General features: G+C 49.4%; 8 protein-coding genes across 8 annotated transcripts; 5 read left to right on the top strand and 3 right to left on the bottom strand.

Annotated features, from left to right (window-relative positions):
• Positions 1-263: 263 nt before the first annotated feature.
• On the bottom strand, positions 264-800 carry BKA67DRAFT_657114 (uncharacterized protein; the record flags this gene model as incomplete). Its single annotated transcript, XM_046107060.1, has 1 exon — positions 264-800. One exon carries the CDS (start codon positions 798-800, stop codon positions 264-266), a length of 537 nt encoding a protein of 178 aa, XP_045959424.1.
• Positions 801-1347: 547 nt separating this feature from the next.
• Positions 1348-3064, bottom strand: BKA67DRAFT_559633 (uncharacterized protein). The gene is made up of 3 exons (XM_046102413.1): positions 2603-3064; positions 2122-2545; positions 1348-2071 (listed from the first exon to the last, which is right to left on the bottom strand). Exons 1-3 carry the CDS (start codon positions 2973-2975, stop codon positions 1384-1386), a joined length of 1485 nt encoding a protein of 494 aa, XP_045959423.1. The 5' UTR covers positions 2976-3064; the 3' UTR covers positions 1348-1383.
• A 183-nt stretch (positions 3065-3247) lies between these two features.
• BKA67DRAFT_227782 (uncharacterized protein) lies at positions 3248-4691 on the top strand. The gene is made up of 2 exons (XM_046095610.1): positions 3248-4368; positions 4441-4691. The coding sequence occupies exons 1-2, from the start codon at positions 3449-3451 to the stop codon at positions 4553-4555; spliced, it is 1035 nt and encodes a 344-aa protein (XP_045959422.1). The 5' UTR covers positions 3248-3448; the 3' UTR covers positions 4556-4691.
• A 1925-nt stretch (positions 4692-6616) lies between these two features.
• BKA67DRAFT_227523 (peptidase M18) lies at positions 6617-8614 on the top strand. Its single transcript, XM_046095609.1, has 2 exons — positions 6617-7049; positions 7107-8614. The coding sequence occupies exons 1-2, from the start codon at positions 6780-6782 to the stop codon at positions 8406-8408; spliced, it is 1572 nt and encodes a 523-aa protein (XP_045959421.1). The 5' UTR covers positions 6617-6779; the 3' UTR covers positions 8409-8614.
• Positions 8615-9408: 794 nt separating this feature from the next.
• Positions 9409-11133, top strand: BKA67DRAFT_515880 (phospholipase A2; the record flags this gene model as incomplete). Its single annotated transcript, XM_046097762.1, has 2 exons — positions 9409-9698; positions 9771-11133. 2 exons carry the CDS (start codon positions 9409-9411, stop codon positions 11131-11133), a joined length of 1653 nt encoding a protein of 550 aa, XP_045959420.1.
• Positions 11134-13921: 2788 nt separating this feature from the next.
• Positions 13922-14652, top strand: BKA67DRAFT_559623 (uncharacterized protein). The gene is made up of 3 exons (XM_046102412.1): positions 13922-14022; positions 14085-14228; positions 14304-14652. The coding sequence occupies exons 1-3, from the start codon at positions 14010-14012 to the stop codon at positions 14489-14491; spliced, it is 345 nt and encodes a 114-aa protein (XP_045959419.1). The 5' UTR covers positions 13922-14009; the 3' UTR covers positions 14492-14652.
• A 668-nt stretch (positions 14653-15320) lies between these two features.
• Positions 15321-16829, bottom strand: BKA67DRAFT_534091 (S-adenosyl-L-methionine-dependent methyltransferase; the record flags this gene model as incomplete). Its single annotated transcript, XM_046099800.1, has 1 exon — positions 15321-16829. The coding sequence occupies one exon, from the start codon at positions 16827-16829 to the stop codon at positions 15321-15323; it is 1509 nt and encodes a 502-aa protein (XP_045959418.1).
• Positions 16830-17463: 634 nt separating this feature from the next.
• On the top strand, positions 17464-19946 carry BKA67DRAFT_515140 (tRNA synthetases class I (C) catalytic domain-containing protein; the record flags this gene model as incomplete). The annotated part of the gene is made up of 2 exons (XM_046097702.1): positions 17464-18840; positions 18888-19946. 2 exons carry the CDS (start codon positions 17464-17466, stop codon positions 19944-19946), a joined length of 2436 nt encoding a protein of 811 aa, XP_045959417.1.
• Positions 19947-22015: the final 2069 nt, after the last annotated feature.

Below are 22015 nucleotides of genomic sequence, written 5' to 3'. Positions count from 1 at the left end.
GTAGCACCTTCATTCCTCATGCGGTATTTAATACCGACGAACTGAATCACCGGGAAGTAACGTGTTGATAATATTAATCGAGTTGTAGCTTTTACCAGCCCGAGTTGGAGGGATACACTTTTCGGCAGCAATGGTGTATTCGGATGATAATTGAAAGATCCCTTTTGTGATAAACCACAGTGAGTCTTACAAAACGGGGACAGAAACAGTCAGGGGGACATGTCTCCAATTCGTGACCAACAAGACTCCACGCGCCGTCCGTATCACCAAGGAACGGCGCGAGGTCCCTGAATGTCTCTCCATTGTCCATCCTCCCTTGTAGTCGAGGCGATCGAGGCTGGAGTCGACTCCGTCATCCCATCCTGCTTGTTGCTCGCAAGCTGAGCCTCCATCCTCTTTCCAACCTTGGTTTTCGAGAATCCCCATTTCCCGATTGTCCAAAGTGCGCCTATCCCAATGGTGCCAGCGATTGTGGGAGGCGCGACTAACCACCCCACGCCCGTCGCAAAGCTTCCGACAGCCGTAGCTGATAATGCGGCGACAACGGAGCCCACAACGACGTACTTGCCATAGCGCACTATGCGCCAGAATATGAACGTGCTGATATAGCGAAGTGACCGCAGGAGGGCCCGGGTGCGTAGCCTGGCTGGTGCATGAGCTGTGTCTTTGGGATTGAAAAGATAAGTAAGATTGTGCTTTGCCTTTGTCAGGGCTGATTTTGAGGCAGCATCTGCATGAGCGTCTGTGCTTGGTGCTGATGAGGAGGGATGGGATGATCTGGAATTCGATATATCTGCCATTTATACAGTGCCCCAAGGGAGGAAATTGTATATGATTTTGGCAATTAGCCTAAAGGATATAAAATTGCAGCTTCTTCATGCAAAATGTAATAGTTGAAAAATCACGGTGACGTCACGAGACGCTCATTGTGTTGTGAATGTGGTCCAAGCTCATAATGGGCATTCACACCAAAAGAAAACCTCCAGTATGAACAAATTAAGTTGTGGCGAAGTCGATGAGCAGTAAGTATATCGAGGTTTAGTAAAATGCTTCGTTACGATCTGGCATCATGGTATAGATGGGCGAAATATGTGAGAACAAAAGTAAATCGCACATGATAGAGTGGAGACAAGGGCTGTTAGGTGGGTGGAGTAATCTTTGGACTTATAGTGGTTACGTAGAAACACGACTAATCATGACCATTTGATGCACTTTTTCATGCTGACGATGTTCTTTTCCGTTCATGTGCTCTATTTTAGATGTAAAATACAATGCGCTGACGAACGCCTTGTCTGCATTTCATCTTGTTGCGATAAGAGAAACTTGGTATACCCAGATGCGACAACAGTTGCTTTCATTTGATAACACGTTCGAGGTTGGTGTTTAAAAAATTGCATTTTTGAGGCCTGAATATGAGTTGGCCTTTAATGCCTCAACGGCCTTCCTTCCAAGGTCGTCATGAAAAGAATCAATCCACATAACTTGCTTCAAGGAGTTGCGTATCTCAATCCAGGACGGCTTATTTACCGATGTAGCCTTCCAACTTGCCCAGATCTGTGGCTTGTCTGTATCGCTTACGGAAAGCAAGAGCATCAAAAGCAACCATATTTCTATCCTCTTATCCACGTCTGGAATAGAAGCAATACACGCAGCATACGAAACTTGAAGTTCATTTGCCAGAGATTTGCAGTAGCGCTGCTCGCACAAACCCGGCAGCCGAAACGTTGTTGCTAAGAATGCCATCATTCCCAGCCGAAGGCATTTGGAAATTTCGGTTGTGAGCCGGCCCTCAAGCTCTACGATAGTAGAATGAATGTTGCCTAGGCACTGTCGAATGAACCTCCCTTCCATCGGTGTTTTCTCATAGTAATGCTTGTTGAAGAGTATCGTAGTATACTGCAGGTTACGAAACACATGCGCCACGTCGGCTTCAACGAGCCCATCGACGCACAACATGCCTTCTAGACGGTGACTGTTCGCAACCTCAGCAGTAAAAATGGGTACTTTCCAGATGGAGGCATTATAGAGTGGTGTCCAGAGTTTAGTGGCAAGCAAACTCGAAAAGTTCAGACTATAACCTATTAGTAGGATACTGACCAATTCTAGTCCACAGAGCCGTACCGATCTACCGAAAACTGTATCAAGGGATTATAGTCAACCTCTCCAAAGCCGCCACGTAGACGAATTACTTCCGACAAACCCGTCGCGTGCAATTTTGCAGCATTGAAGTCGCCGAATAGGATGGCGATCGACGCCAAGATACTGACAACATAGAGTACCAGGTCATGTTTGAACTCATCCTTATCGGAAAGCCGGTTGTTCAAAACAGGTATGGTGTACCGAAGAAATGTGTATGTAGTGGTCGATAGTGGTTGTTGTAGTACCAAGTCGTTAGAAGCAGAACTTAGTAGTAAGATGGCGCGAAGATATAACTGTTCAGAGCAGAGTGTCCGAAAGCACCATGATGTATCCATGTGAAAATCAATCAGGATGCCGAAGTAATTGAAAGGATATAGTATATCTCGGATCGGGTTTCGTAGATAGTCTTGGAGCAAAAGCATGTTAATAGCCTAACCATTACACTTCTAACGGTAGTACGTACATTGATGCATCAACTTTTGAGACACAACATCCAATTTTTCTGGGAACTCAAAGAGCGCCCAGTCTGATGGTAACGGCGGTGCAATTTGATCGTGATTTGAGACCTGCTTTTGCCCCCTCATCGTGCACTCCTCTGAGTGAGATACAACTAGGGCTTCAATGGGAATCGGCTCTGGCCTGAGACTACTTCTTTCATCCTGGTTCAAGTGATTGCGTGGAGACTTCGCAGACGCTCGAGCAGCCTCCCGCTTAGAACGCCGAGAGTCTGGTTGTTTGTTCTTCTGCCGCATGCAATGGCGTCTTATGAGCTGGCGCTCGGCGGACCGAATCCTAGCAAAATCATCGGTCGCTACAAAGGCAAATTGCTGTGGCATCACAGCGCTCTACTTTGGGAGATCAATATGGTCTGGTTGGTGTACTGAGCTAGTGAGAGGTGGTCTCCATATGATGTACACATATTTTAGATATACGTAGTCAGTGGATGCCTTTGGAAGTGAGATTAGATTTCCGGCACAGCAAAATAAGTGGGACGACCACATTGGTTTCCACATCGGGACTCGAGCAGCACCCATTCGGCATCGTCTTGCTCTGATTGGATGGTAGGCTCATTGACCTATGGCGCACCCCAGACATCAACTGTTGACCTCGCATCTAGACTTCCAGCAATATCAATATTGCTTCTGAACAACCAAACAAGATATTACAAATCAACATCCTATAGAGAATTATATAAAGCGTAATGTCTCAACGCTTCATGTGAAATGTTTCTCACAATATGTCTTTATTAGATCCATTTATCCTCTCCAAGTGGTTGCACTCGAACCAGTAGTTCAAATCCCAGCATACCATGGCAGCTTCCAGTGGTTCGCTTTCCCTGGCACCAGAGGATTACACGTTTCCTAAAATATTCATTAAACACCAGATACGACCAAATCCCAAACCCACATTTCATGCGATCTCGACTGCTCAAAAAACTGCTATCATAACAGGTGGCAACGCCGGGATCGGTTTAGAATGCGGGCGACTCTTGCTATCACTTCAACTTTCTCATCTGATTCTTGCTGTACGAACGCCCCAAAAAGGAGAAGAATCCGCAGCCCCTCTGCGAAAGCTTCACCCAAACACCAGGATTGATGTGTGGCACCTTGACATGAACTCTTACGAATCGATACGCACATTTGCCCGGAAGTGCGCAACACTCCCTCGGCTGGATATAGCTATACTCAATGCCGGGATTATGAACATCAAGCTTGAAGTCAACACTTCTACCGGCCACGAGGAAATGTTCCAAGTAAACTACCTGTCCACAGCACTACTCGCTTTGCTTCTCCTCCCGATGCTCAAAAAAACCCCAACCGGCACCCCAGGCCGACTTACACTGGTGGCATCGGGCGCAGCGCTAATCGCCGAGTTTTCCGAACGAAACGCGGTGCCGCTACTTCCTGCCTTCGACGATCACGGAAGCTGGGGCTCGTCTACTGCCAAGAAAAGATACGATACTACCAAAGGACTGGTACTGATGCTTACGCTTCAGCTGAGCAAGATGATAAAGGCGGAAGACACAATCATCAATGTCGTGGACCCGACGTTCACACCCGGCACCGGCTTTTTCCACGATCTTCCGGTCGTTATGAGGTTGCTTGCCTGGCCGCTTGCGACGCTGTTGGGCACCTCCGTGAACAATGCAGCATGGAGATACGTGGATGCCGCTGTGGCTCGGGGGCCTGAAAGCCACGGAAGCTTTGTTAGTGACTGGGAAATCCATCCGTATGTCCCGTCTCTCCTCGCCGCGTTCCCTTGTTGACTGCACAGAAGCTTCAGCGCGCTAACTGGTTCTAGGTTTCATCCTTTCCAATATACCGAAGCGGGCGACATATTCATGGATCGTCTTTGGGACGAGACTGTCAAGGAACTGGACTTTCCCGAGATAGGTGAGGCTTTGCAATCTTTCTGATGGTCAGGACTTTATGGAGTATGTTGTACTACATATGAAGCGCTAAAAGGCTATGATTGATCCTTAGTAATTCAAAGTAAAAGGAGGCTCATTCTTCGATAAATAGTTATAGGAATTCTTTATTGCAACAAACAAAGTAGAATCTTGAGAGTGAAAATTAAGAGCAGTATACGCTTGGATAAGTTTCGAGTTGATACAGTTGAAGTAGGTACGTTGTATTTTGGTAAAAAGATTAAAGAGCAATTACGTCGCATATGTTACTAAGCGTAAAAGTCCTTCTAGCCACACACTTCCATCCGATTTAGTCTCACGTATTGATGTCTCGTGTCAGAATTGAACCAAATGTGATGCTTCACTAATCTTCTAAGGTGATTTCGATGGATACAAAATGAATTGTTAAGAATTATGTCTTGCTGTCTTCTAGACATCGACTTTTTGACATGAATATGACCTGTAGTACTCACTATTTTCGTTTGCACAAGAACATTAGATAATTATGACCAACTCACCCGCAGGAACAATAACTAAGCCCGCTCAAATCGTACCATCAAGCCTCAAGCTGGATATATCCACCATAGACGTGCTAGAAAGAGTAACAAATGAGTCGAAAAAGGATCGCTTACTAAGAGGTTCTTGGCCAGCAATGGACAGGAGTCGAATAAAGTCTGCGTTCGGCCATGCTTTTGACTACTCGAACTGCTTCTCGAAAAGAGAAGACCTATTGTATATGTGAATCAATTCGCAAAAAGAATTAAAAAATAACAATAATAAAAAAGAGCTCTTGTGTGTTTGAGTAAGCTTCCGAAGAGAAAATGATGCGAATTAGACAATAGACCTTTGGATCTGGCAAGTGCTTTAATGGTGAAACGTATCTTAGAGATATTATGATTCTGTAGGTTTTGACTGGAAGATACTGTAACAAGCAAGGAGCGACAGCCTTTTCCCACGAGATACGGCCATTCCATGTCGTTGATCTAAAATAGCCATAACTGAAAGCAGTATCACTGCGGCACAAATCGCAAGATCCATGACTAGAGTGAATATGGACCAAATTTTCTACGATTTGCTGGTGATGAATGGTACCGACGAACGGGTGGCTGCTACTTTTGTATAATGTTTACGTAGGTAGCGCGACTGCATCTAGTCCCTGCGGTGGTGGGCAAATGGGATGCAATTTGACGATGGTAATGCAGATGCAGAAGCCGCAGCAATTACGTCCAATCCGATTGAGTAATGGGTGGGCAGTCATATTTTGCTAACCAACGACTTACCAGTAATTCGAGTTCGAGGCATAGTATTGAACTAAGTGATGCGAGGGACTCGCCTAGATTATGCGGTTATTGCGTCGAGGAGATGGGGTGGGACCCTCGCAGAAGCTCTGCCAATGTGATAGGCAGGACATTCATATAACACTCTGACGATTTGGGTGTACCTTTACATGATTCCGCCCCAATTCATACTTCGGGTCTTGTATACATATATCATAGTTGTGAATGCACTGATTTGCAATGCACTGTCTGGAAACTTTTGTGATTTGTGTAGAAATTCTGTGATAACCCTCCAAGAAATGGACATTGTGCTGTAGGAGAATTACAAGAAAGAAATATATGTATATATATGGAAGCAAGGTTGTAACTCGAGGGGTACAATCTGGTGAAGTGTATGTGATTCGCCCTATTGCATGCAATTCCTTGCATGGCGGAGGGGGCCATAGATGAGATGAGGCACGAGTGAGTGATGGCACTCCCTTGCGCGACAAGTGCCATGAATTATGTGAGGGGAGTTGGGGACTGTCCTATAAACCGTACGAATGTTTGAAGGTAGAAAACACGTTGGCCATTCAACAATGACGAATCAGGCATGACTGTTAGGTAACTATATGCCAGCGTCGAAGAAGAGAGCTGATTTCGTTATTGAATTGAGTGACCGTGTCTGTCCAAACGACCAAGCCGAGATAGGCAGCTCAGTGCCTTGTATGACGAAGAATGCGCTAAAATGCCCCAGCAACGGGTTTCGCTCCAGGGCCCGTCGGCGATAAGGACTGACCTCACCTCGCCTTATCCATCAGCTGGCCCGCGGTGTCGGTGTCGGTCGCAATGCCTCGTGGACAACATCTCAGACACTTCTTCCACATTCTCTCATCGTCTTTCCACCGTGTCGCTTGTGAATCTCAGTCGACAGTTCTCTTGTGAATCCAGCTACTTGCATTATCCCCGTATAAGAAATGACAGCGCATACGCCTGAATTCTTGCGACAGCGCAGCTCCAACATGTCACTGCGCATGGCCGCCGCCGCAAACGTCTCGAGCGCACCGGCCACGACGCCGCCTCAAGCACGATCTGTCATGCACGAGAACCCGAGAAGCGTAGCGGCCAGAGAAATCAAGCCCGAGGACTACACAAAGCCGTTCTGCGACTTCTTACAGGAAAACCCTACTGTCTTCCACGCCGTGGACTACTTCAAGTCGAAGGCATTGAAGCATGGCTACACCGAGGTCAGAACACACACTAGGAGGGCGTGGACACGTGTTGACTAATACTCTGGGATACAGCTATCTGCGCGTGAGGATTGGTCTGGCAAATTAGTACCAGGTGGCAAGTACTTCTCGACTCGCAATGGTAGCACCATCATCGCATGGACCATAGGGAAATCTTACAAGCCCGGAAATGGCGTCGCCATGGTTGGCGGCCACATCGATGCTCTCACTGCGAAGCTCAAGCCCGTCAGCTCGAAGCCCAACAAGCAGGGATACCTTCAGCTCGGTGTTGCCCCATACGCCGGCGCTCTGAACGAGACATGGTGGGACCGCGACTTGAGCATCGGCGGCCGAGTCATCGTTCGCGAGGAATCTGGCAAAACCTCGACCAAGCTCGTTAAGCTTGACTGGCCTATCGCCAAGATCCCGACCCTCGCGCCTCATTTCGGCGTGGGCATGCTGGGACAGAACAACAAGGAGACCCAAGTAGTTCCTATCATTGGACTCGACAACTCGGATCTCTATCCCACTGCTGACTCATCGTCTGCAAAGCCTCTTGGCCCTGTCGGGTCATTCGTTGCCACTCAGCCACCCAAATTGGTTAAAGTGATCTCGAAACAATTGGGCATCACAGACTACTCTCAGATCGTGAACTGGGAACTTGAGCTATTCGACCTTCAGCCGGCTACAGTTGCAGGCTTAGACAGGGAGCTTATCACTGGAGGGCGTATTGATGACAAGCTTTGCAGCTGGGGAGCATTCGAGGGTCTCCTGGCATCCACCTTGAACGATGACGAGGGAACCATCAAATTGGTCGCTCTCTTCGACGACGAAGAAATTGGCTCTCTGCTCCGTCAGGGTGCCAAGGGTGACTTCTTGCCATTGGTGATCGAGCGGTCAGTGGAGGCTTTGTCAGAGGAGGCAGGCAAGTCATTTGGCCGCGGCGTCATTGGTCGGACTTATGCGAACTCCTTCCTGGTGTCGGCAGACGTCACACACGCCATTAACCCCAATTTCGCCGAGAAGTACCTGAACGATCATGCTCCGCGGTTGAACGTGGGCATCACCATTTGCGCCGACAGCAACGGTCACATGACGACAGACGCTGTTTCCACGGCTATTCTAACACGAGTGTGCGAGTTATCTGACTGCACGCCGCAAGTATTCATGATTCGCAACGACTCCCGAAGTGGCGGCACCATCGGCCCTAGTTTGAGCAGCACGATGGGTGTGAGATCAGCTGATGCTGGCATGCCGCAATTAAGCATGCACTCAATCCGCGCGACCACAGGTGCTTTGGACCCCGGCTTGGGGGCCAAGTTCTTCAAGGGTTTCTTGGATCATTTCGAAAAGGTTGATGGCGAGTGGACCCAGTAGACGGCACTCGACTGCAATGAGCATTAAGTGCTGATTGATGGTTCCAACTTGTTTGAGCGTTTACGCACTTAGAGAGGGAGTTTAGAAGCAGCATATGCTAGACCGTCTGGAGTGAACAGAGGTGATATTCCACCAATCCAAGCGAAGTGTATCCTCGACTCTCAACATATATTATACATAAATAGGCCGAATGATCAAGTACTATGTTCGAGTTCTATCGTGGCACCTAGAATCTGGCGGTCGTCCGAGTCCGCAATCACTTTGCGGCATGCCCCGTTCCTGACATGTATGGGGGGGCGCTAATGTCAAATGATGCAACAACTAGTCTAAGTTAGAATCCAATGCCTCGGCACGACCCGAGGTCTACCTGTATGATCAATCATTTTTCTTCAGCCCCCAAACGAGACGCTGATGTTGGTCGTTCGACGTAACAGCGTGTGCATGATTTGTTTCTTTAAATACACACGTACACATGCTGTTGTTTATGTATGCATTTTATTGGATTTTGAATTGTGCTTCTGGCTGTGTTGGGGGGAGGGGCTGTGCTTCGAGGTGCTTCGAGGTGTTGGTCGTTGAAAATTATCCTGCAGCCTACACCACATTAGATACCGAACATTTTTAGAACATCATGACGTTAGTCCAAGTGAAGTAATCAGACACAAGACCAACTCGCCAACTCGCCAACTCGATCGTTTTTGGCCGCCAACTCCGACCGAGGCTTGCCAACAAGACCATTCTTTTTTCGTCGCCTCTATTTTTGATCCGCCTGCATTTTTTCCCTTTCACCCACGCCTACTACACGTCCTTCTTTTCTTATATATAGACACACGATACCCAATAGACTTACTTTCACGTGCATTATATCAGTCCCGCCCAGAAGTGGACTGTGCGCATCTTTCGTGACGAACATCAGCTCGCCCCTGCCGTGCATTGCGACACGACGCGACGACAACTCAGAGAATAGAATATTTGTGGCCGATCAATTGGCAGCCACAAAGTCATGGCGGCTTCGTACCTGTCCAAGTTGAACCCCGTGCCGGCCTTCGCCGAGTACACAGGTCCGTACAAGGTTGGTACGGTGGACGTAGAGATCCCGGTCGATGAATTGGATTCTCCTGCGCCGGCGCCCGAAGGAACCAATATTGAAACTGTCCATTTCCGCATCTTCTATCCTGCCCATCCTGAATCGAAAGGAAAGAAAATTACATGGCTGCCGGCACCTCAACGGCATACCTTGTCGGCTTACGTACAGTTTCTCGGAGCCGGACCTTTGCTAGCTGAAGCAGTCTCGTACGTCAATACTCGCACCCGCAGTACTGGCTAACTATTGTGCTATCGCTGACAGTCTGTATCATGCTCAAGCTTTCTACCGAGACATCTTCATTACACGACGATACCCGCTATCAAGAATGCGCCATTACTCGAACCGAACACACCGAACAAACGATGGCCAACGGCGATCTTTTCGCACGGCCTCGGAGGCAACCGCAATGCATACTCGCAAGTGACTGGTGCGCTAGCATCTCACGGAGTCGTCGTTATATGTCCAGAGCACAGAGACGGGAGCGCCGTAGCATCGTTTGTGCGGATACCATCAGAACAAAACCGATACTTCATGAAAGATAGGCAACGCCAGATCTTATACAAGCGGATACCACATGATGCCACGGACGAGGTGCACGACGCAAGAAACGCACAGTTACGCATCAGACTATGGGAGATGGGTTTGATACACGATGCCGTTCTCGCTATCGATCAGGGTCTGAAGAAGATAAATCTGAACACAAGCACGCCCTCGTTGGATCAATTCGCCGGCCGCATGAATGTACACCAGCCCGGAAGCATCATATTTGCCGGACACAGTTTCGGCGCTACCACAGCGGTGCAATTCCTGAAATCAGTGTACTACGCCCGACTACCAGAAGTTGCCAATATGACACGGCCTCTATACAAGCCGTCGCCTGACTCATCGATATGTAGACAGGTGACACCGGAGAACGTTACGATGCTGCTTGATATGTGGTGCTTTCCACTTCTGGCGAAGTGCACAAAGACCCTGTTCGACTTGCCGCTGCCAGTCTATGCAGACGATGCCTCTGCGCCTGGCGGCAATGGACTGGTGGCAATCGAGTCTGATGCTTTTTACAAATGGAAAGAACACCTACATGCTACAGCACGGATACTGTCTCCTGACCCATCTGCTGCGGTGGTGGAGACCAAGGCGTTCGAGCGCCCAAGCGGTATTAAGCTGTCGGAGCCCAACTTCTTTTATGTACACAACTCGGCCCACTTGAACCAATCCGATTTCGGTGTTCTGTTTCCCTGGTTGACGAAGAAGGTCTTTGGCTCAGCCGAGCCAGAACGTGTCTTGCGGCTTAATCTTCGAGCAATGCTTCAGGCATTAAGAATCAACAATGTGCCGATTGGAAGGACATGGGTTGGGGATCTGATCGACGGCTCGCCGGAGGGTAAGCTTTCGGCTGCCGAGAACAAGGGCCAGAACGACGGCACACACGACGACAAGGCCATATTTGACCGCAACGGCAACAGCGGAGTCGAGGCCTGGAGTTGGATTGACATCGTCGGCTTGGGCGACAAGCTTGGCGACTTCGGCGTCACCAACAAGACCGATGTCGAGACCCAGGAGCCCGAGATGGCTGGTGAGATTGAGCCGCAGATGTCTGAAGGCGAGGCCGTCAAGACGGTGGTTTCTGCATCAACTTGAGCTTGATTACAAAGTCATGCTGGATCGTACCATTGCGTTGACTGGCGTTCTTGCGTTTTAGGAAACTACGGATGACGTAAAAGCCATTTTATGTGAAACGGCCCAAACATCGATACCAGGCGTTGGGATTTGGGGTTCACGGGGAGTGCATAATAGAACTAGCCGATGATACACTCATCAAGAATAGAAGGCAATAATCATTTTTTTAAGATCCACATCGGTATCATCTGTATGATACATTATACAATGCCTGCATTCAGTATAGTCGATTGTGGCGCCTAGGCTACCAGCATTTCGTGCAAGGATTGGCTTGATCAAAATGTACATACAGAAGCATGCACTTCAGCGTATAATTGGATAATGGCTGGTTGACTAGTATGCAACTCCTACTGACGATCCGAAATCCCACATATACGCGCACTGTATCTGTTGGCTGGTTGGTAAATAGCTCTACCTCGCGCTGAGCTTATAAGCTCTGAGTTGACTGTGAAATTCGTATCTCACCTAATCCGGTGCCCATATCCTTATGGATGGAGCATTTTAAGACTGGACGGTTGTGGAAATGGATTCAGAAGGCCTACAGTATCAAGAGTTCTTGCAGCCTGGCCTATAGTGAACGCTGCGACGAACACAGCCCCAGTCGGCCAGCATTTCAGCGCACTCTGTCAAGGATATCAATGCAATTGACCATGCTTACTCAAAATGACCATCTGCATAGGCGTTATGCTCTTATGCAAGGATGTTCACATTCTATCATAGGTAGTTGCGTCTTTTCGTACATTGAAGGTCACTCACTCATCAATCACACCGAAATCAGTGTGAGGCGGTAAGTAACGAAAACTGTTGACCTCAACGTGAAAAATACTCTTATATTGGAATGTCTCTGGAGCTGGGGTGTCGATACTGCGGTCCCCTCCCAGGTCTCATTTCAGGTTCTAGGAAAGCTCCCAAATATTGAAACGTCTGCCATGAATAGCTATATGCTCTGAAGCAGTGATATGTAGGGATACAGGTTGGGATATGTGTCTATGCATTTAACCCTAAACATTTGGTAAAGTGAGGCTTCAGATGTCTCCACCTTGCATATCCAGAATTCGCCGGCGGCTTCGGAGGTTCCATAATCACAGCGTGTCCTCTAGATTCCATAGCAAATTCTCAGGCTATTTTCTTGATGCCTGAGCCTTCAATTACCATGGGGTGTTTTCAGTGTGCTCCAAAGATCTGGAATCAGTCATTGTTTTCGAGTATTGTTCTTAAAGAAACGAGGTTTCGGGTGTTTGACGGCCCCACGAACGAAGCTGACCGACTGAAGAGCCCCGCGCCAAGATGAGGTGCATCTGAAAAGGAAGACAAGCATTGCCAAGCCACGGGTATCAGCTTCTTGGCATGCACCACCAGAACATCGGTCGATCATACAGACCTCGAATAACAGTTTCGCACCACCTGAGGAGCAACAACTTCAACAGATTCTGGACCAGAAAATACGTGGCATCCGGACCGCCCTCCTCCTAGTTTAGGGCATGACCTCATATATCGATTAGATACTTGTTCACCAGTTTTATCAACAGTGTAACATGCAACTGAGATAACAACTCCAGTTCCCGCCCTGGGGTTGGAGAATACATGATACGCATTTAAGTGATAGGCGCGACGATATTGGTCATGCAATTTACCCAGCACAATTTGTTCATCATTTCTTACACCGCCTCGAATGATCTGGACGTTAGACGGGCTTTTACGCATGAAATTGGGGCGTCAGGGTGAGCAACTAATTGTTGAGACCCGGTTCTCGCTGTGGGATCCGAGCTCTATTTCAATCATGGCAGTCTAGTCTGATGTCAAGTGAAGCTGGATGACGAAGCTCGGCTACTTCAGCATGAAAATGAGGGCAGCGGCTGCACATGGACCCTGATAATACCCGCCTTGGTGGAACGTCTCGCTCTAACCCTTGACGTTGCGCTCATCAAGCGGCAATACTGGACATCAGGGTCCAAACTTTTCGTTCTTACGTATGTAGGAGCTTCAGCCGGGCAGGGCCGGTCACATCGCACAGGCAGCGAAACTGCCAGCTTGAGGTGGGGTTAGCTATGCCATGACTAGTGAGCGCTTGCGTGCTTCGGGTATAGACCTGGCAAATCGAGCTTGACTTCATCCAAGTCACCAAGGTGCATCTTATCACCTCGTTCTTCAACAAAGATATCGCTCGACTCATTCTTGAACTATACTGCACACTGCTTCTGGCGAGCTAAGCTCAACAAGAGACTAATTCAGGAACATTCCCCTGACTTCTACACAATGGGATGAGTGGGACAAATATTCATGAGATCTCAGGGGGTATACCATTGTGGTGGAGCAAAACAAGCTTTACAAGCATCGGAGTGACCCACCAATGCCGCATAGCCGGCATCTCTCTCCTGTAACTCACGCCCACATTACGTATTGGGGCTGAAGCATCGGTAACAGACCGTAATTCATCATGCAATGAGGGGTCTTTCGTCAGTCGTGAGGCAGCCAACTTACCTATTGCCTTGCTGGCACCCTTCAAGTGGCCAGAAGCTCGTGGAGCTCAAGCTTGATCAACCTGGATCTGATACACGTACAGCCCACATGGGTGTAGATCATGATCGATTGGTTGTCTAGCTGAAGCTAAACATGTGAGATCAATAGCTGCATGACGCTATTGTCCCTGGGCCATCTATGTTAAGCAAACACAATGAGGCCACCCGCCTGAGCTGGCGGGGTTTGAGGAGGGGGAAGAGTAATATTTAAGATCAAACTTTCTCCGGCTCTGAGGTTTAACCTTTTTTCTATCATTACAATCTCAAAAACGAACAACCAACCCTTCTTCAACAACACAACCCACCACATATTCCAAGATGTTCGGATTCGGTTCGTAGATTCACTGCAAAAACGCCCCTATTAGTTATGACTTGAGGCTAACACTCATCAAGGCGAAGCCAAGGACAAGCGTGACGAGGTCTACGACTTCGAGGGCGAGCCCCGCGAGCATCAGTCCAAGTTCACCCACGAGGCTGTTGCCGGTGGTGCTGCATTCGAGGCCATGAAGCTCTTCGAGGACCGCCAGCGCAAGAACGGTACGAACAACCCGATGCTGCCATGAAGCACAGCCCTTCACCATGAGACCACACAAATGCTAAGACGTTATACAGGCGAGCCCGTCAACCACCAGTTCGCCAAGGAGATTGTCGCTGGTATCGCTGGCGCTGAGGTCGACAAGCTGTTCGAGACCAAGGGTCTTGACTTCCTCGATCGCGAGAAGGCCAAGCGCCACGCTAAGCAGCAGGCCGAGTCCCTCTACAACGACCACTATGGCCAGTACGACCAGTACGACCCGTAAGTACACACGTCAATATGATGTATACCGGAACTATAGCTAACCAGGAACGTAGTAACCAGCAGCAGCCTCACGAGTCTCTCCAGGGTCGCTGGTAAATGTCTATCTGACGGCCTTGTCGTATAGTAGATAAATAAGAATAAACAAATCAGTTAAACACTACATATGAAACTTGGTCCCATCCCAGCCCCCACTTGTGACATGTCGTCGATATATCATTGCTACAAATAAGCGTGCGACCGAAATTCAAACACGCACATGGAGAGGACAGAACTGTATATCGCCCATGCGGAGCTTCATTGTGTTCCGCGAAATCTGTAGTTCGGATTGGAAAAATCTTGCAATCGCCCTCAACATGTTTGGATTTAGACAGATACGAAACCGTAGCATGTATTGCTGCCAGGATTTGTTCCCTGGGGTGGTGGTTTCCCTTTTCTTTTCACAGTTCTGTACATGACAGCGACGATTTCTCGGGAAATGCTTCACGCATTTTCTTGTGAGAATTGGGTAACGGAGGGCTATCTGGGATACGAGGTCTTCGATTGCGAACCCTAGATATTTTAATTCCACAGTTCTATCAAGTGAGCAACATGTTTCCGTTGTGCTCGGCTAGACGATGTTTCTTCTAACATGTACATACTGCACGGACCTGACTATTGGGTACATTGAGACCGTAGACGGCGAGGCTCCTTTGACTGCAGGCCAGATACTTGAGCCCGGCTTCCGGATCACGTGCGTACAGGCCTCGGTTACTATCTCTAATTCGGGGTATCAAATGCAAGGAATCACCGGGCGCCATATCTATGCACACTGTCGTCCATGCGACTTCTCGTTATGCTCGACCGGCTTTGGCCTCAGTCTTCCGCTTCTTCTTCTCGCTCTTGCCCTTAAGCAGTTCGCGCTTCTCTTGCTTGCGCGTTTCCTTGTCCACGCTTCCTATGACCTTCTTTTCTTGCCCGCACGGCCATCGGGAGTATGCTTCTGTTTCCTGTTCTTCTGACCACTCTTGAGGCAACACGGCGAAGACAAGGTAGGATGTATGTGTCTTGATCTCAGACTCTGTACGGTGTACTAGGCGGCCGAGCATATGCGATGGTACTGTGGTTTCGGCTTTTTGCTCCTTTGCAGGTTTTTGTTTTGGCCCATTCGTTGTAGGTGTCGCAGTGTTGGGGTTGGCGTTGTCGTCATCGTTGTCGTTGTCGTTCATATCAACATCTCCATCGGCATCGGCTTTGGAGGCCTTTTGTCCCCGGCCATGGAACGCCTTGAATCTCCCCTCAACTTGTCGCAGACGTTTTACCGCATCCGACACATCGCCGGGCGTTTGGTTCGTGGCTCGGTCGCTCGGGTTATCCAAACCAATCCGTTCGCGCAGGACACCAATCCGCTTATGTTGGACCTCAACCATCTCGATCTCCATCCAGCCTAGCCGCCGCATGGCATCAACCGTCTTTGTCACTTGCTCAATACAGGGCGAGAACGTACACAGGTGCACTGCACAGTCTGCCCGCAAAGGAGAGACCCAAGGCTTGTCCTCGCCGTTCGCAGGTGTGGTAGCAGGCCGGTTACGCGACAGGTGTGGCAAGGCTTTCCATGGGGCAGGGAGATCCAGAAACACACATTCGGCTTCTGGGCTTTCTCCATCAACCAAGAAGCCGCCAGTATAAGCGTCTCGATGTGTCATCTGCACAAGATCCTTGAGGCCGTGGGCCGCAATTTCTTTTTCCATGACGTGAAAACGGGCCTCGTTAAACTCGTAGCTGAAGACCTTGCCCTTTCGTTGGGCAGGGTCCTTGGAATAGCCGTTGTAGACAGCTCTCACCGATGCATGAGTGAAACTGCCGCTGCCCGCACCGGCCTCGATTATCCTCATGCCCGGTCTTGCTCGTATCCGGTGTAGGATGTAGCTGTAGTCGGGCGTGTAGACTACTTGCGTTCGATGCGGCAGACCCATGGTCCACAGCTCTGGTGTCGGAGGTAGCACATGGACGAAACCACTTGCGGCAGTCGTGGGCTTCTTGAGGGCGGCGGAAGTCGCAGCTTCTTCGGTGTCGTTACTAGGCTCGTCGGTCTCCTCTCTGACTTTGCGTTTTCTGCCCCTGGAGCCCGTGTCGACGATGGAGGCTCGTACTTGAGAACCCCACGGCTGGTTGATAAGGGTCGAATGTGGGAATGAGCCGAATCTCGTATTGATGACAGTGCCCTCTGCGTAGCCGTCCACCTCGCCGGCAATGCCGTTAAGGACCGCTGGCACCAGGTTGTCGCGCGACAGATGCACAATTGACAAGGAACCCGCCTTGGTCCGAGGACCGGCATTCAGAAAAGGCGATACCTCTTCCATCTCAGCGTCCTCCGCGAGCCTGCCCCGATGTTCAGAGTTGAGAAGCGACGGCGCAACCGATATCCAGCGTTGCAGCAGATGGACCGGTAAAATACTTCGTCGCACTTGGCTGCTTCAGTCTCAGTCGACTTAGTGGACGCGAGCCCCAAAAATTTCAGACGAGGCTGAGAGTGCCGTGAACGCGGGGTGAGTCTAGTGGCAGCTGTCCCGCCTCTAGCGGCTTCACTTAGCGAATGGCTGCAGGACAACGGACCCCTGTGGGCTCCAAGATCTACGAGGCTTCGGCGGGTCCGCGCAGCCACCGGGCAATGAGAGACACGAATGATAAGTTTAGCGTACTGTGATATTGCGGTCCCCTTCCTTGCTGCAGGGCGCTGCACAAGAATCCGTAGGGGGATGCAGTGTGACCCCAGTCGTGGTGACTCAAAGGAATAAGGAATACTCGTCACTGTCCCCGGTTGGCTTTCTTTTCTCATATGTGACACGCCTCCTTTCGCATCCTCACTCTCGTTTCGAGGTCCCATTCTCGTCATTCATTTACTTGATGAATTTTCTTTCGCGGTTCGTCAAGCGTCAGATCTTCACTCCTGGACCCCAACTCGTCGTAAAAAGAGGCATCGCCCACATCCCCGCCATGGACTCGATCAAGCTGCACAACTCCCTCAAGCCGGGCGCAACCGTCCCCTTCGAGCCCATCGAGCCAGGCAAGATCAAGTGGTATGCTTGCGGTCCAACTGTCTACGACCAGTCCCACTTGGGCCACGCCAGGAACTATGTCTCCACCGACATCATTCGCCGCATTCTCAGGGACTACTTTGGCTTCGACGTCAAGTTTGTAATGAACATCACCGACATCGACGACAAGATCATCATCAGGGCTAGAAGGCAGCGTCTGCTGGAGCTGGAGAGGAAGAAGGCGCTTTCCGAAGAACAGGTCAAAGGACTAGGGAAAGCCGCTTTCCAGGCCTACGCCAAGAGCAACCTCCCGCTCCTCGCCGGTTCCGACGGGCCGGAGTTGGACCTCAGCAACTACATTCAGAGACGGGATGCCGCCTACGGAAATGTCCTGGCCGGAGGCACGCTCACTGGGGAGGGCAAACCTGGCGATGACGAGGCCAAGTTGAAGATGCACATTAGCAACATGACGCAGGCAGTCATTGGCATGAGTGCCAACAGCGTCTTTGGCCCCGCCGACGAAATCCTCTTGCCATACTTGGACTCTTTGCACAAGGATACCATTGACACGAGCGACCAGACCATGTTCACAGATCTTACACAATATATGGAGAAGGAATTTACCGATGACATGGACAACTTGAACGTCCTGAGACCCGATGTCATCACAAGAGTCACCGAGTATGTGCCGCAAATTGCCGACTTCGTAGATCGACTGGTCCAGAAGGGTTTCGCGTATGAGGCTGAAGGAAGTGTGTATTTCGACATCTCGGCATTTGAAAAGGCAGGCAACCCTTATGCCCGACTCAGACCAGAGAGCAGGAACGACAAGGCCCTGCAAGAAGACGGTGAGGGCTCACTGTCGAAGAACCTCGGCGGCAAGAAGGGTTCTGGCGATTTTGCTCTGTGGAAGAGGAGCAAGGCTGGCGAACCATACTGGCCGAGCCCGTGGGGCAACGGCAGACCAGGCTGGCATATTGAGTGCTCAGTCATGGCTTCAGATGTTTTGGGCGCTCAAATGGATATCCATTCGGGTGGTGTCGATCTTGCGTTCCCACATCACGACAACGAACTTGCTCAGAGTGAGGCCTACTATTGCCAGGGAGGTCATGAACATCATTGGGTGAATAACTTTTTGCACATGGGCCATCTGTCTATCAGCGGCTCTAAGATGTCGAAATCGTTGAAGAACTTTCAAACTATCAAAGAGGCATTGAAATCGACATACACAGCCCGAAACATGAGGATTGTCTTCCTCATGGGCCGCTGGAACGATGGAGTGGAAATCTCGCCTGATATGAGAACTGCTGCCGACAATTGGGAAAGCACAGTAAACGTGAGTTTACCTCTTTGACACATTCGGATTTAATCTAACAGTTGCAGAACTTTTTTGTCAACACCAAGGCGCTGATCTACGAGGCCAAAGGATCGGCCTCGGAAATTAGCTCGCAAATGAAGAATGTCGCTATTACCGATGCACTGGCAGAAGGCATAGCTGCTGACCTGAAGCAAGCCGAAAAAGAGACAGAGAAGGCCCTCACTAACTCTTTTGATACCCCTGCTGTCATGCGCGCTATTGGCGAAGTCATCCGAAAGTCAAATATCCACATTAGCGAACAAAAGTCTGACTTGGATTTGAAATCACTCGAAGCTATCGCAAGATGGGTCACCAAGATAATAGGCATACTCGGTCTTGATGCTAATGCTAAGGCCCCCTATGACGGGCTTGGCTGGGTATCAGCTGCTGCTGCTGCCAACCAAGAGCCCACAGCGGCAGTCGCTCCTTATAAAGCTGTCTACGAGGCTGTGGCACAAGATGTCCAATCACTCAACCTACCATCTTCAGACACGATTACAAACCTTCTTTCGCAAAAACCTGATTCAGAATTTGACTCTCTAGTCAGCTCCGGTAACAGGGACCCCGAGCAACTCGGCTACCCCTATCTACGTGGCGTCTCAAGGCTGCGTGACGAGCTGCGTCGCATTGCACCAAGTGCAGCACCGGAAACCAAGAAGGCCATCCTTGCTCTCAGTGACCGCGTCCGGGATTTCGATCTTACTAACGTAGGTGTCTACTTGGATGATCGTCCGGACGAGCCCTCTCTGGTTAAGTTTATCCCTACATCTGAACTGATTGCGGCACGCCAAGAGAAGGAAGCCCAAGCAGCCGCAAAGGCAAAGCAAAAGGAGGATGCACGACTAGCACGCGAAAAGGCAGACGCAGAAAAATGGGAGAAGGCTAAGGTGAAGCCGGAGGATATGTACAAGACTGGCGAAGCGGCAGAGAAGTACAGCGAGTGGGATGATGAAGGCATGCCTACCAAGTTGAAGGACGGCAGTGAGGTTCCCAAGAGCCAATTGAAGAAGCTCAAGAAGGACCAGGACCGACAAAAGAAGGCGTATGGCGAATGGCTTACCAAATTCGGGGGTGCTAAGGCGTAGACTATAGGTCGAGGAAAGTAATCGAAGCGATATGGGCGCTTTGATTTAGTGCGCTAAATAAATAGAGCAGTTTTGTCTGCGAAACTTGGTTTCAACAAGTCCATTGTCCAGTGTTTTCATGGGCTTGTTCTACTGACTTCCACACTCTTGAAGCCAAACTTGCCGGTGGCAGTTATCAAGACAGTAAAATTCCAATCTTGAGTCAGCACCAACTCCGAATGCAACAGTCAATGACTATTGACGTGAGACCTCAGTTTTGAGCAGTAGAAGCTCAATTGCCACCGACCCAACACCACGACACCAACACCTGCTACTAGTGATGATGCTGGGTACAATCCCTGGACCTCAGACAAGCAACTACGGCGATTACACTAGCTGGAAATCGACAACGTTGCTTGACTCTACAAATCAATGGCCAGAGGGCAGGGTGTGAGGCTGAATGCTACTGTTCTTGCGGCGTTGTTGGTTTGTCAGAAGGCTACAAACATGATCCTTTCAGGAGTGACTTCCTTGCTATGACAATGAGGTACCTGCCTCAGCGTTGAATATTATATGTGGACATGGCTCACTTGGTTGATACAGCCAGTTCATTTTACTTGAAGCTTCTTGTTCATCACGAAGCTTTGGCCGCCTGCTATAAAATCTTTCACTAGCTACACAAACCATATACTACTCACGTAAGACTAGATCATAGTGGGCAATTATCCAAATTGTATTTTCTATTTCTTCATCAACTTCCTTGTAGTATTTGCCGCCGGACTCGCGTCAAGAACAAAGGTGTAGGAAACCATATACATACACGGAAAACTTCGCACCGATGCCCACCATGGAGTCACGAATCGGCACTTTCCTACTACTACTCCTGCGACAATTCAGCTGCCTATCTCTCATGCTCAACAAAACCTCCGTCTTATCTGTGATGTCTGGGCAGTACAATAAGAAGTCTTTCTGGGTTGACAAGACTTGCACGGATCGTGTTGACAAAAGTGGTGTCAAGATATAGGATGCCATCCTCCAAGACGCTATCGCCATGGCATGTTCGGCCAAGAAGTCCCTTGCATGGAACCCTGTCCATCTTGATTTCGCGTAGATATTTTACAGCTTCGTAAAAACCGATGTGGAGAATGAGCAGAAATCCGCTATGCCGCAGAATTACCACCAGCGATTCCGTGATACATCTGAGAAGACCGCCAAGGTTATGGTCTTTGGTTTTACCCTCTTTCCACTTTTGATATCTGATCATAACGGACTAAGAAGGTTACAGATATCACGACAGATATGTGCGACAACTGGTCACAGATTTCAAGTGGGAATCAACCTTCTCCAGGCCAGATCGTCCCGACTCATCTACGTATATAGCGATAATGATGTAGCCAATACTGATAAATAATTACAAATTATATCACATCTTTAGCTTGCAACGTGCAGAACGGCAGGACCGCGTCTCATGAGGATGCCCACGGCAGAGTTGCAGGCATGAAAAATGGGATGACTGACTTCAGCGACTGCAGTCCCTACGAATATATCGTCAACGGTCAGAGACAAACGATGAAACCGAAGGCGTTTGTGCATATGAAGGCAAAGTTTCGCAACTTTGAGAATCTGGATTGAAATGGCATAACGCTCTACAATAAGGCTGTCAAAACTAAAGCGACTTGACCCCCGGAAAGACTGGCAGGCATTCAAGGGCACCAACGGGGACATACAGACGGTTACAGCAAGGACGTTCCGGTATCTGAATTCACTTATGATACTTCATGAGGTGAGCAGTCCCTAGCGAATGATTCCTCGAAGAATGTACTGGCTCCCACCAGTTCATGCACGTTCACCCCTGCTTCCTGCACGATATGAGAGAAAGAAGAAAGCGACGGCACAGTGCACCAGGAGAGTCCTCACGAATGGAAGAATTGCGTCGTCAAGCTCCCACAAAACGCACTCTCGAATGGTTGAGACCTTGGCATATATCGAACTCATGGCAGCATCTGCCAGGGTGACATGCCAGCGCCCGGAAACCACAGCTATAACCGGTAGTTACACTCTGCCACGGCCGCCGCCGGCTAGGGAACTTG

This window comes from Truncatella angustata (assembly GCF_020726525.1).
Source record: "Truncatella angustata strain MPI-SDFR-AT-0073 chromosome Unknown BKA67scaffold_3, whole genome shotgun sequence".
Lineage (NCBI taxonomy): Eukaryota > Fungi > Ascomycota > Sordariomycetes > Amphisphaeriales > Sporocadaceae > Truncatella > Truncatella angustata.
The sequence above is the reverse complement of the archived record's forward strand: the minus strand, read 5'-3'. Positions and strand labels throughout refer to the sequence as shown.

What these genes read in the sequence shown, in the direction of transcription:
- BKA67DRAFT_559633 (XM_046102413.1), bottom strand. Translation starts at nt 2,975, where the DNA reads ATGCCACAGCAATTTGCCTTTGTAGCGACCGATGATTTTGCTAGGATT. An exon ending in TCAAAAGTTGATGCATCAAT is followed by an intron (nt 2,546 to 2,602) that starts GTACGTACTACC and finishes TTTTGCTCCAAG; the next exon opens with ACTATCTACGAAACCCGATC. An exon ending in ATACAGTTTTCGGTAGATCG is followed by an intron (nt 2,072 to 2,121) that starts GTACGGCTCTGT and finishes AATAGGTTATAG; the next exon opens with TCTGAACTTTTCGAGTTTGC.
- BKA67DRAFT_227782 (XM_046095610.1), top strand. Translation starts at nt 3,449, where the DNA reads ATGGCAGCTTCCAGTGGTTCGCTTTCCCTGGCACCAGAGGATTACACG. An exon ending in AGTGACTGGGAAATCCATCC is followed by an intron (nt 4,369 to 4,440) that starts GTATGTCCCGTC and finishes AACTGGTTCTAG; the next exon opens with GTTTCATCCTTTCCAATATA.
- BKA67DRAFT_227523 (XM_046095609.1), top strand. Translation starts at nt 6,780, where the DNA reads ATGACAGCGCATACGCCTGAATTCTTGCGACAGCGCAGCTCCAACATG. An exon ending in TGAAGCATGGCTACACCGAG is followed by an intron (nt 7,050 to 7,106) that starts GTCAGAACACAC and finishes TCTGGGATACAG; the next exon opens with CTATCTGCGCGTGAGGATTG.
- BKA67DRAFT_559623 (XM_046102412.1), top strand. An exon ending in GGACCGCCAGCGCAAGAACG is followed by an intron (nt 14,229 to 14,303) that starts GTACGAACAACC and finishes GACGTTATACAG; the next exon opens with GCGAGCCCGTCAACCACCAG.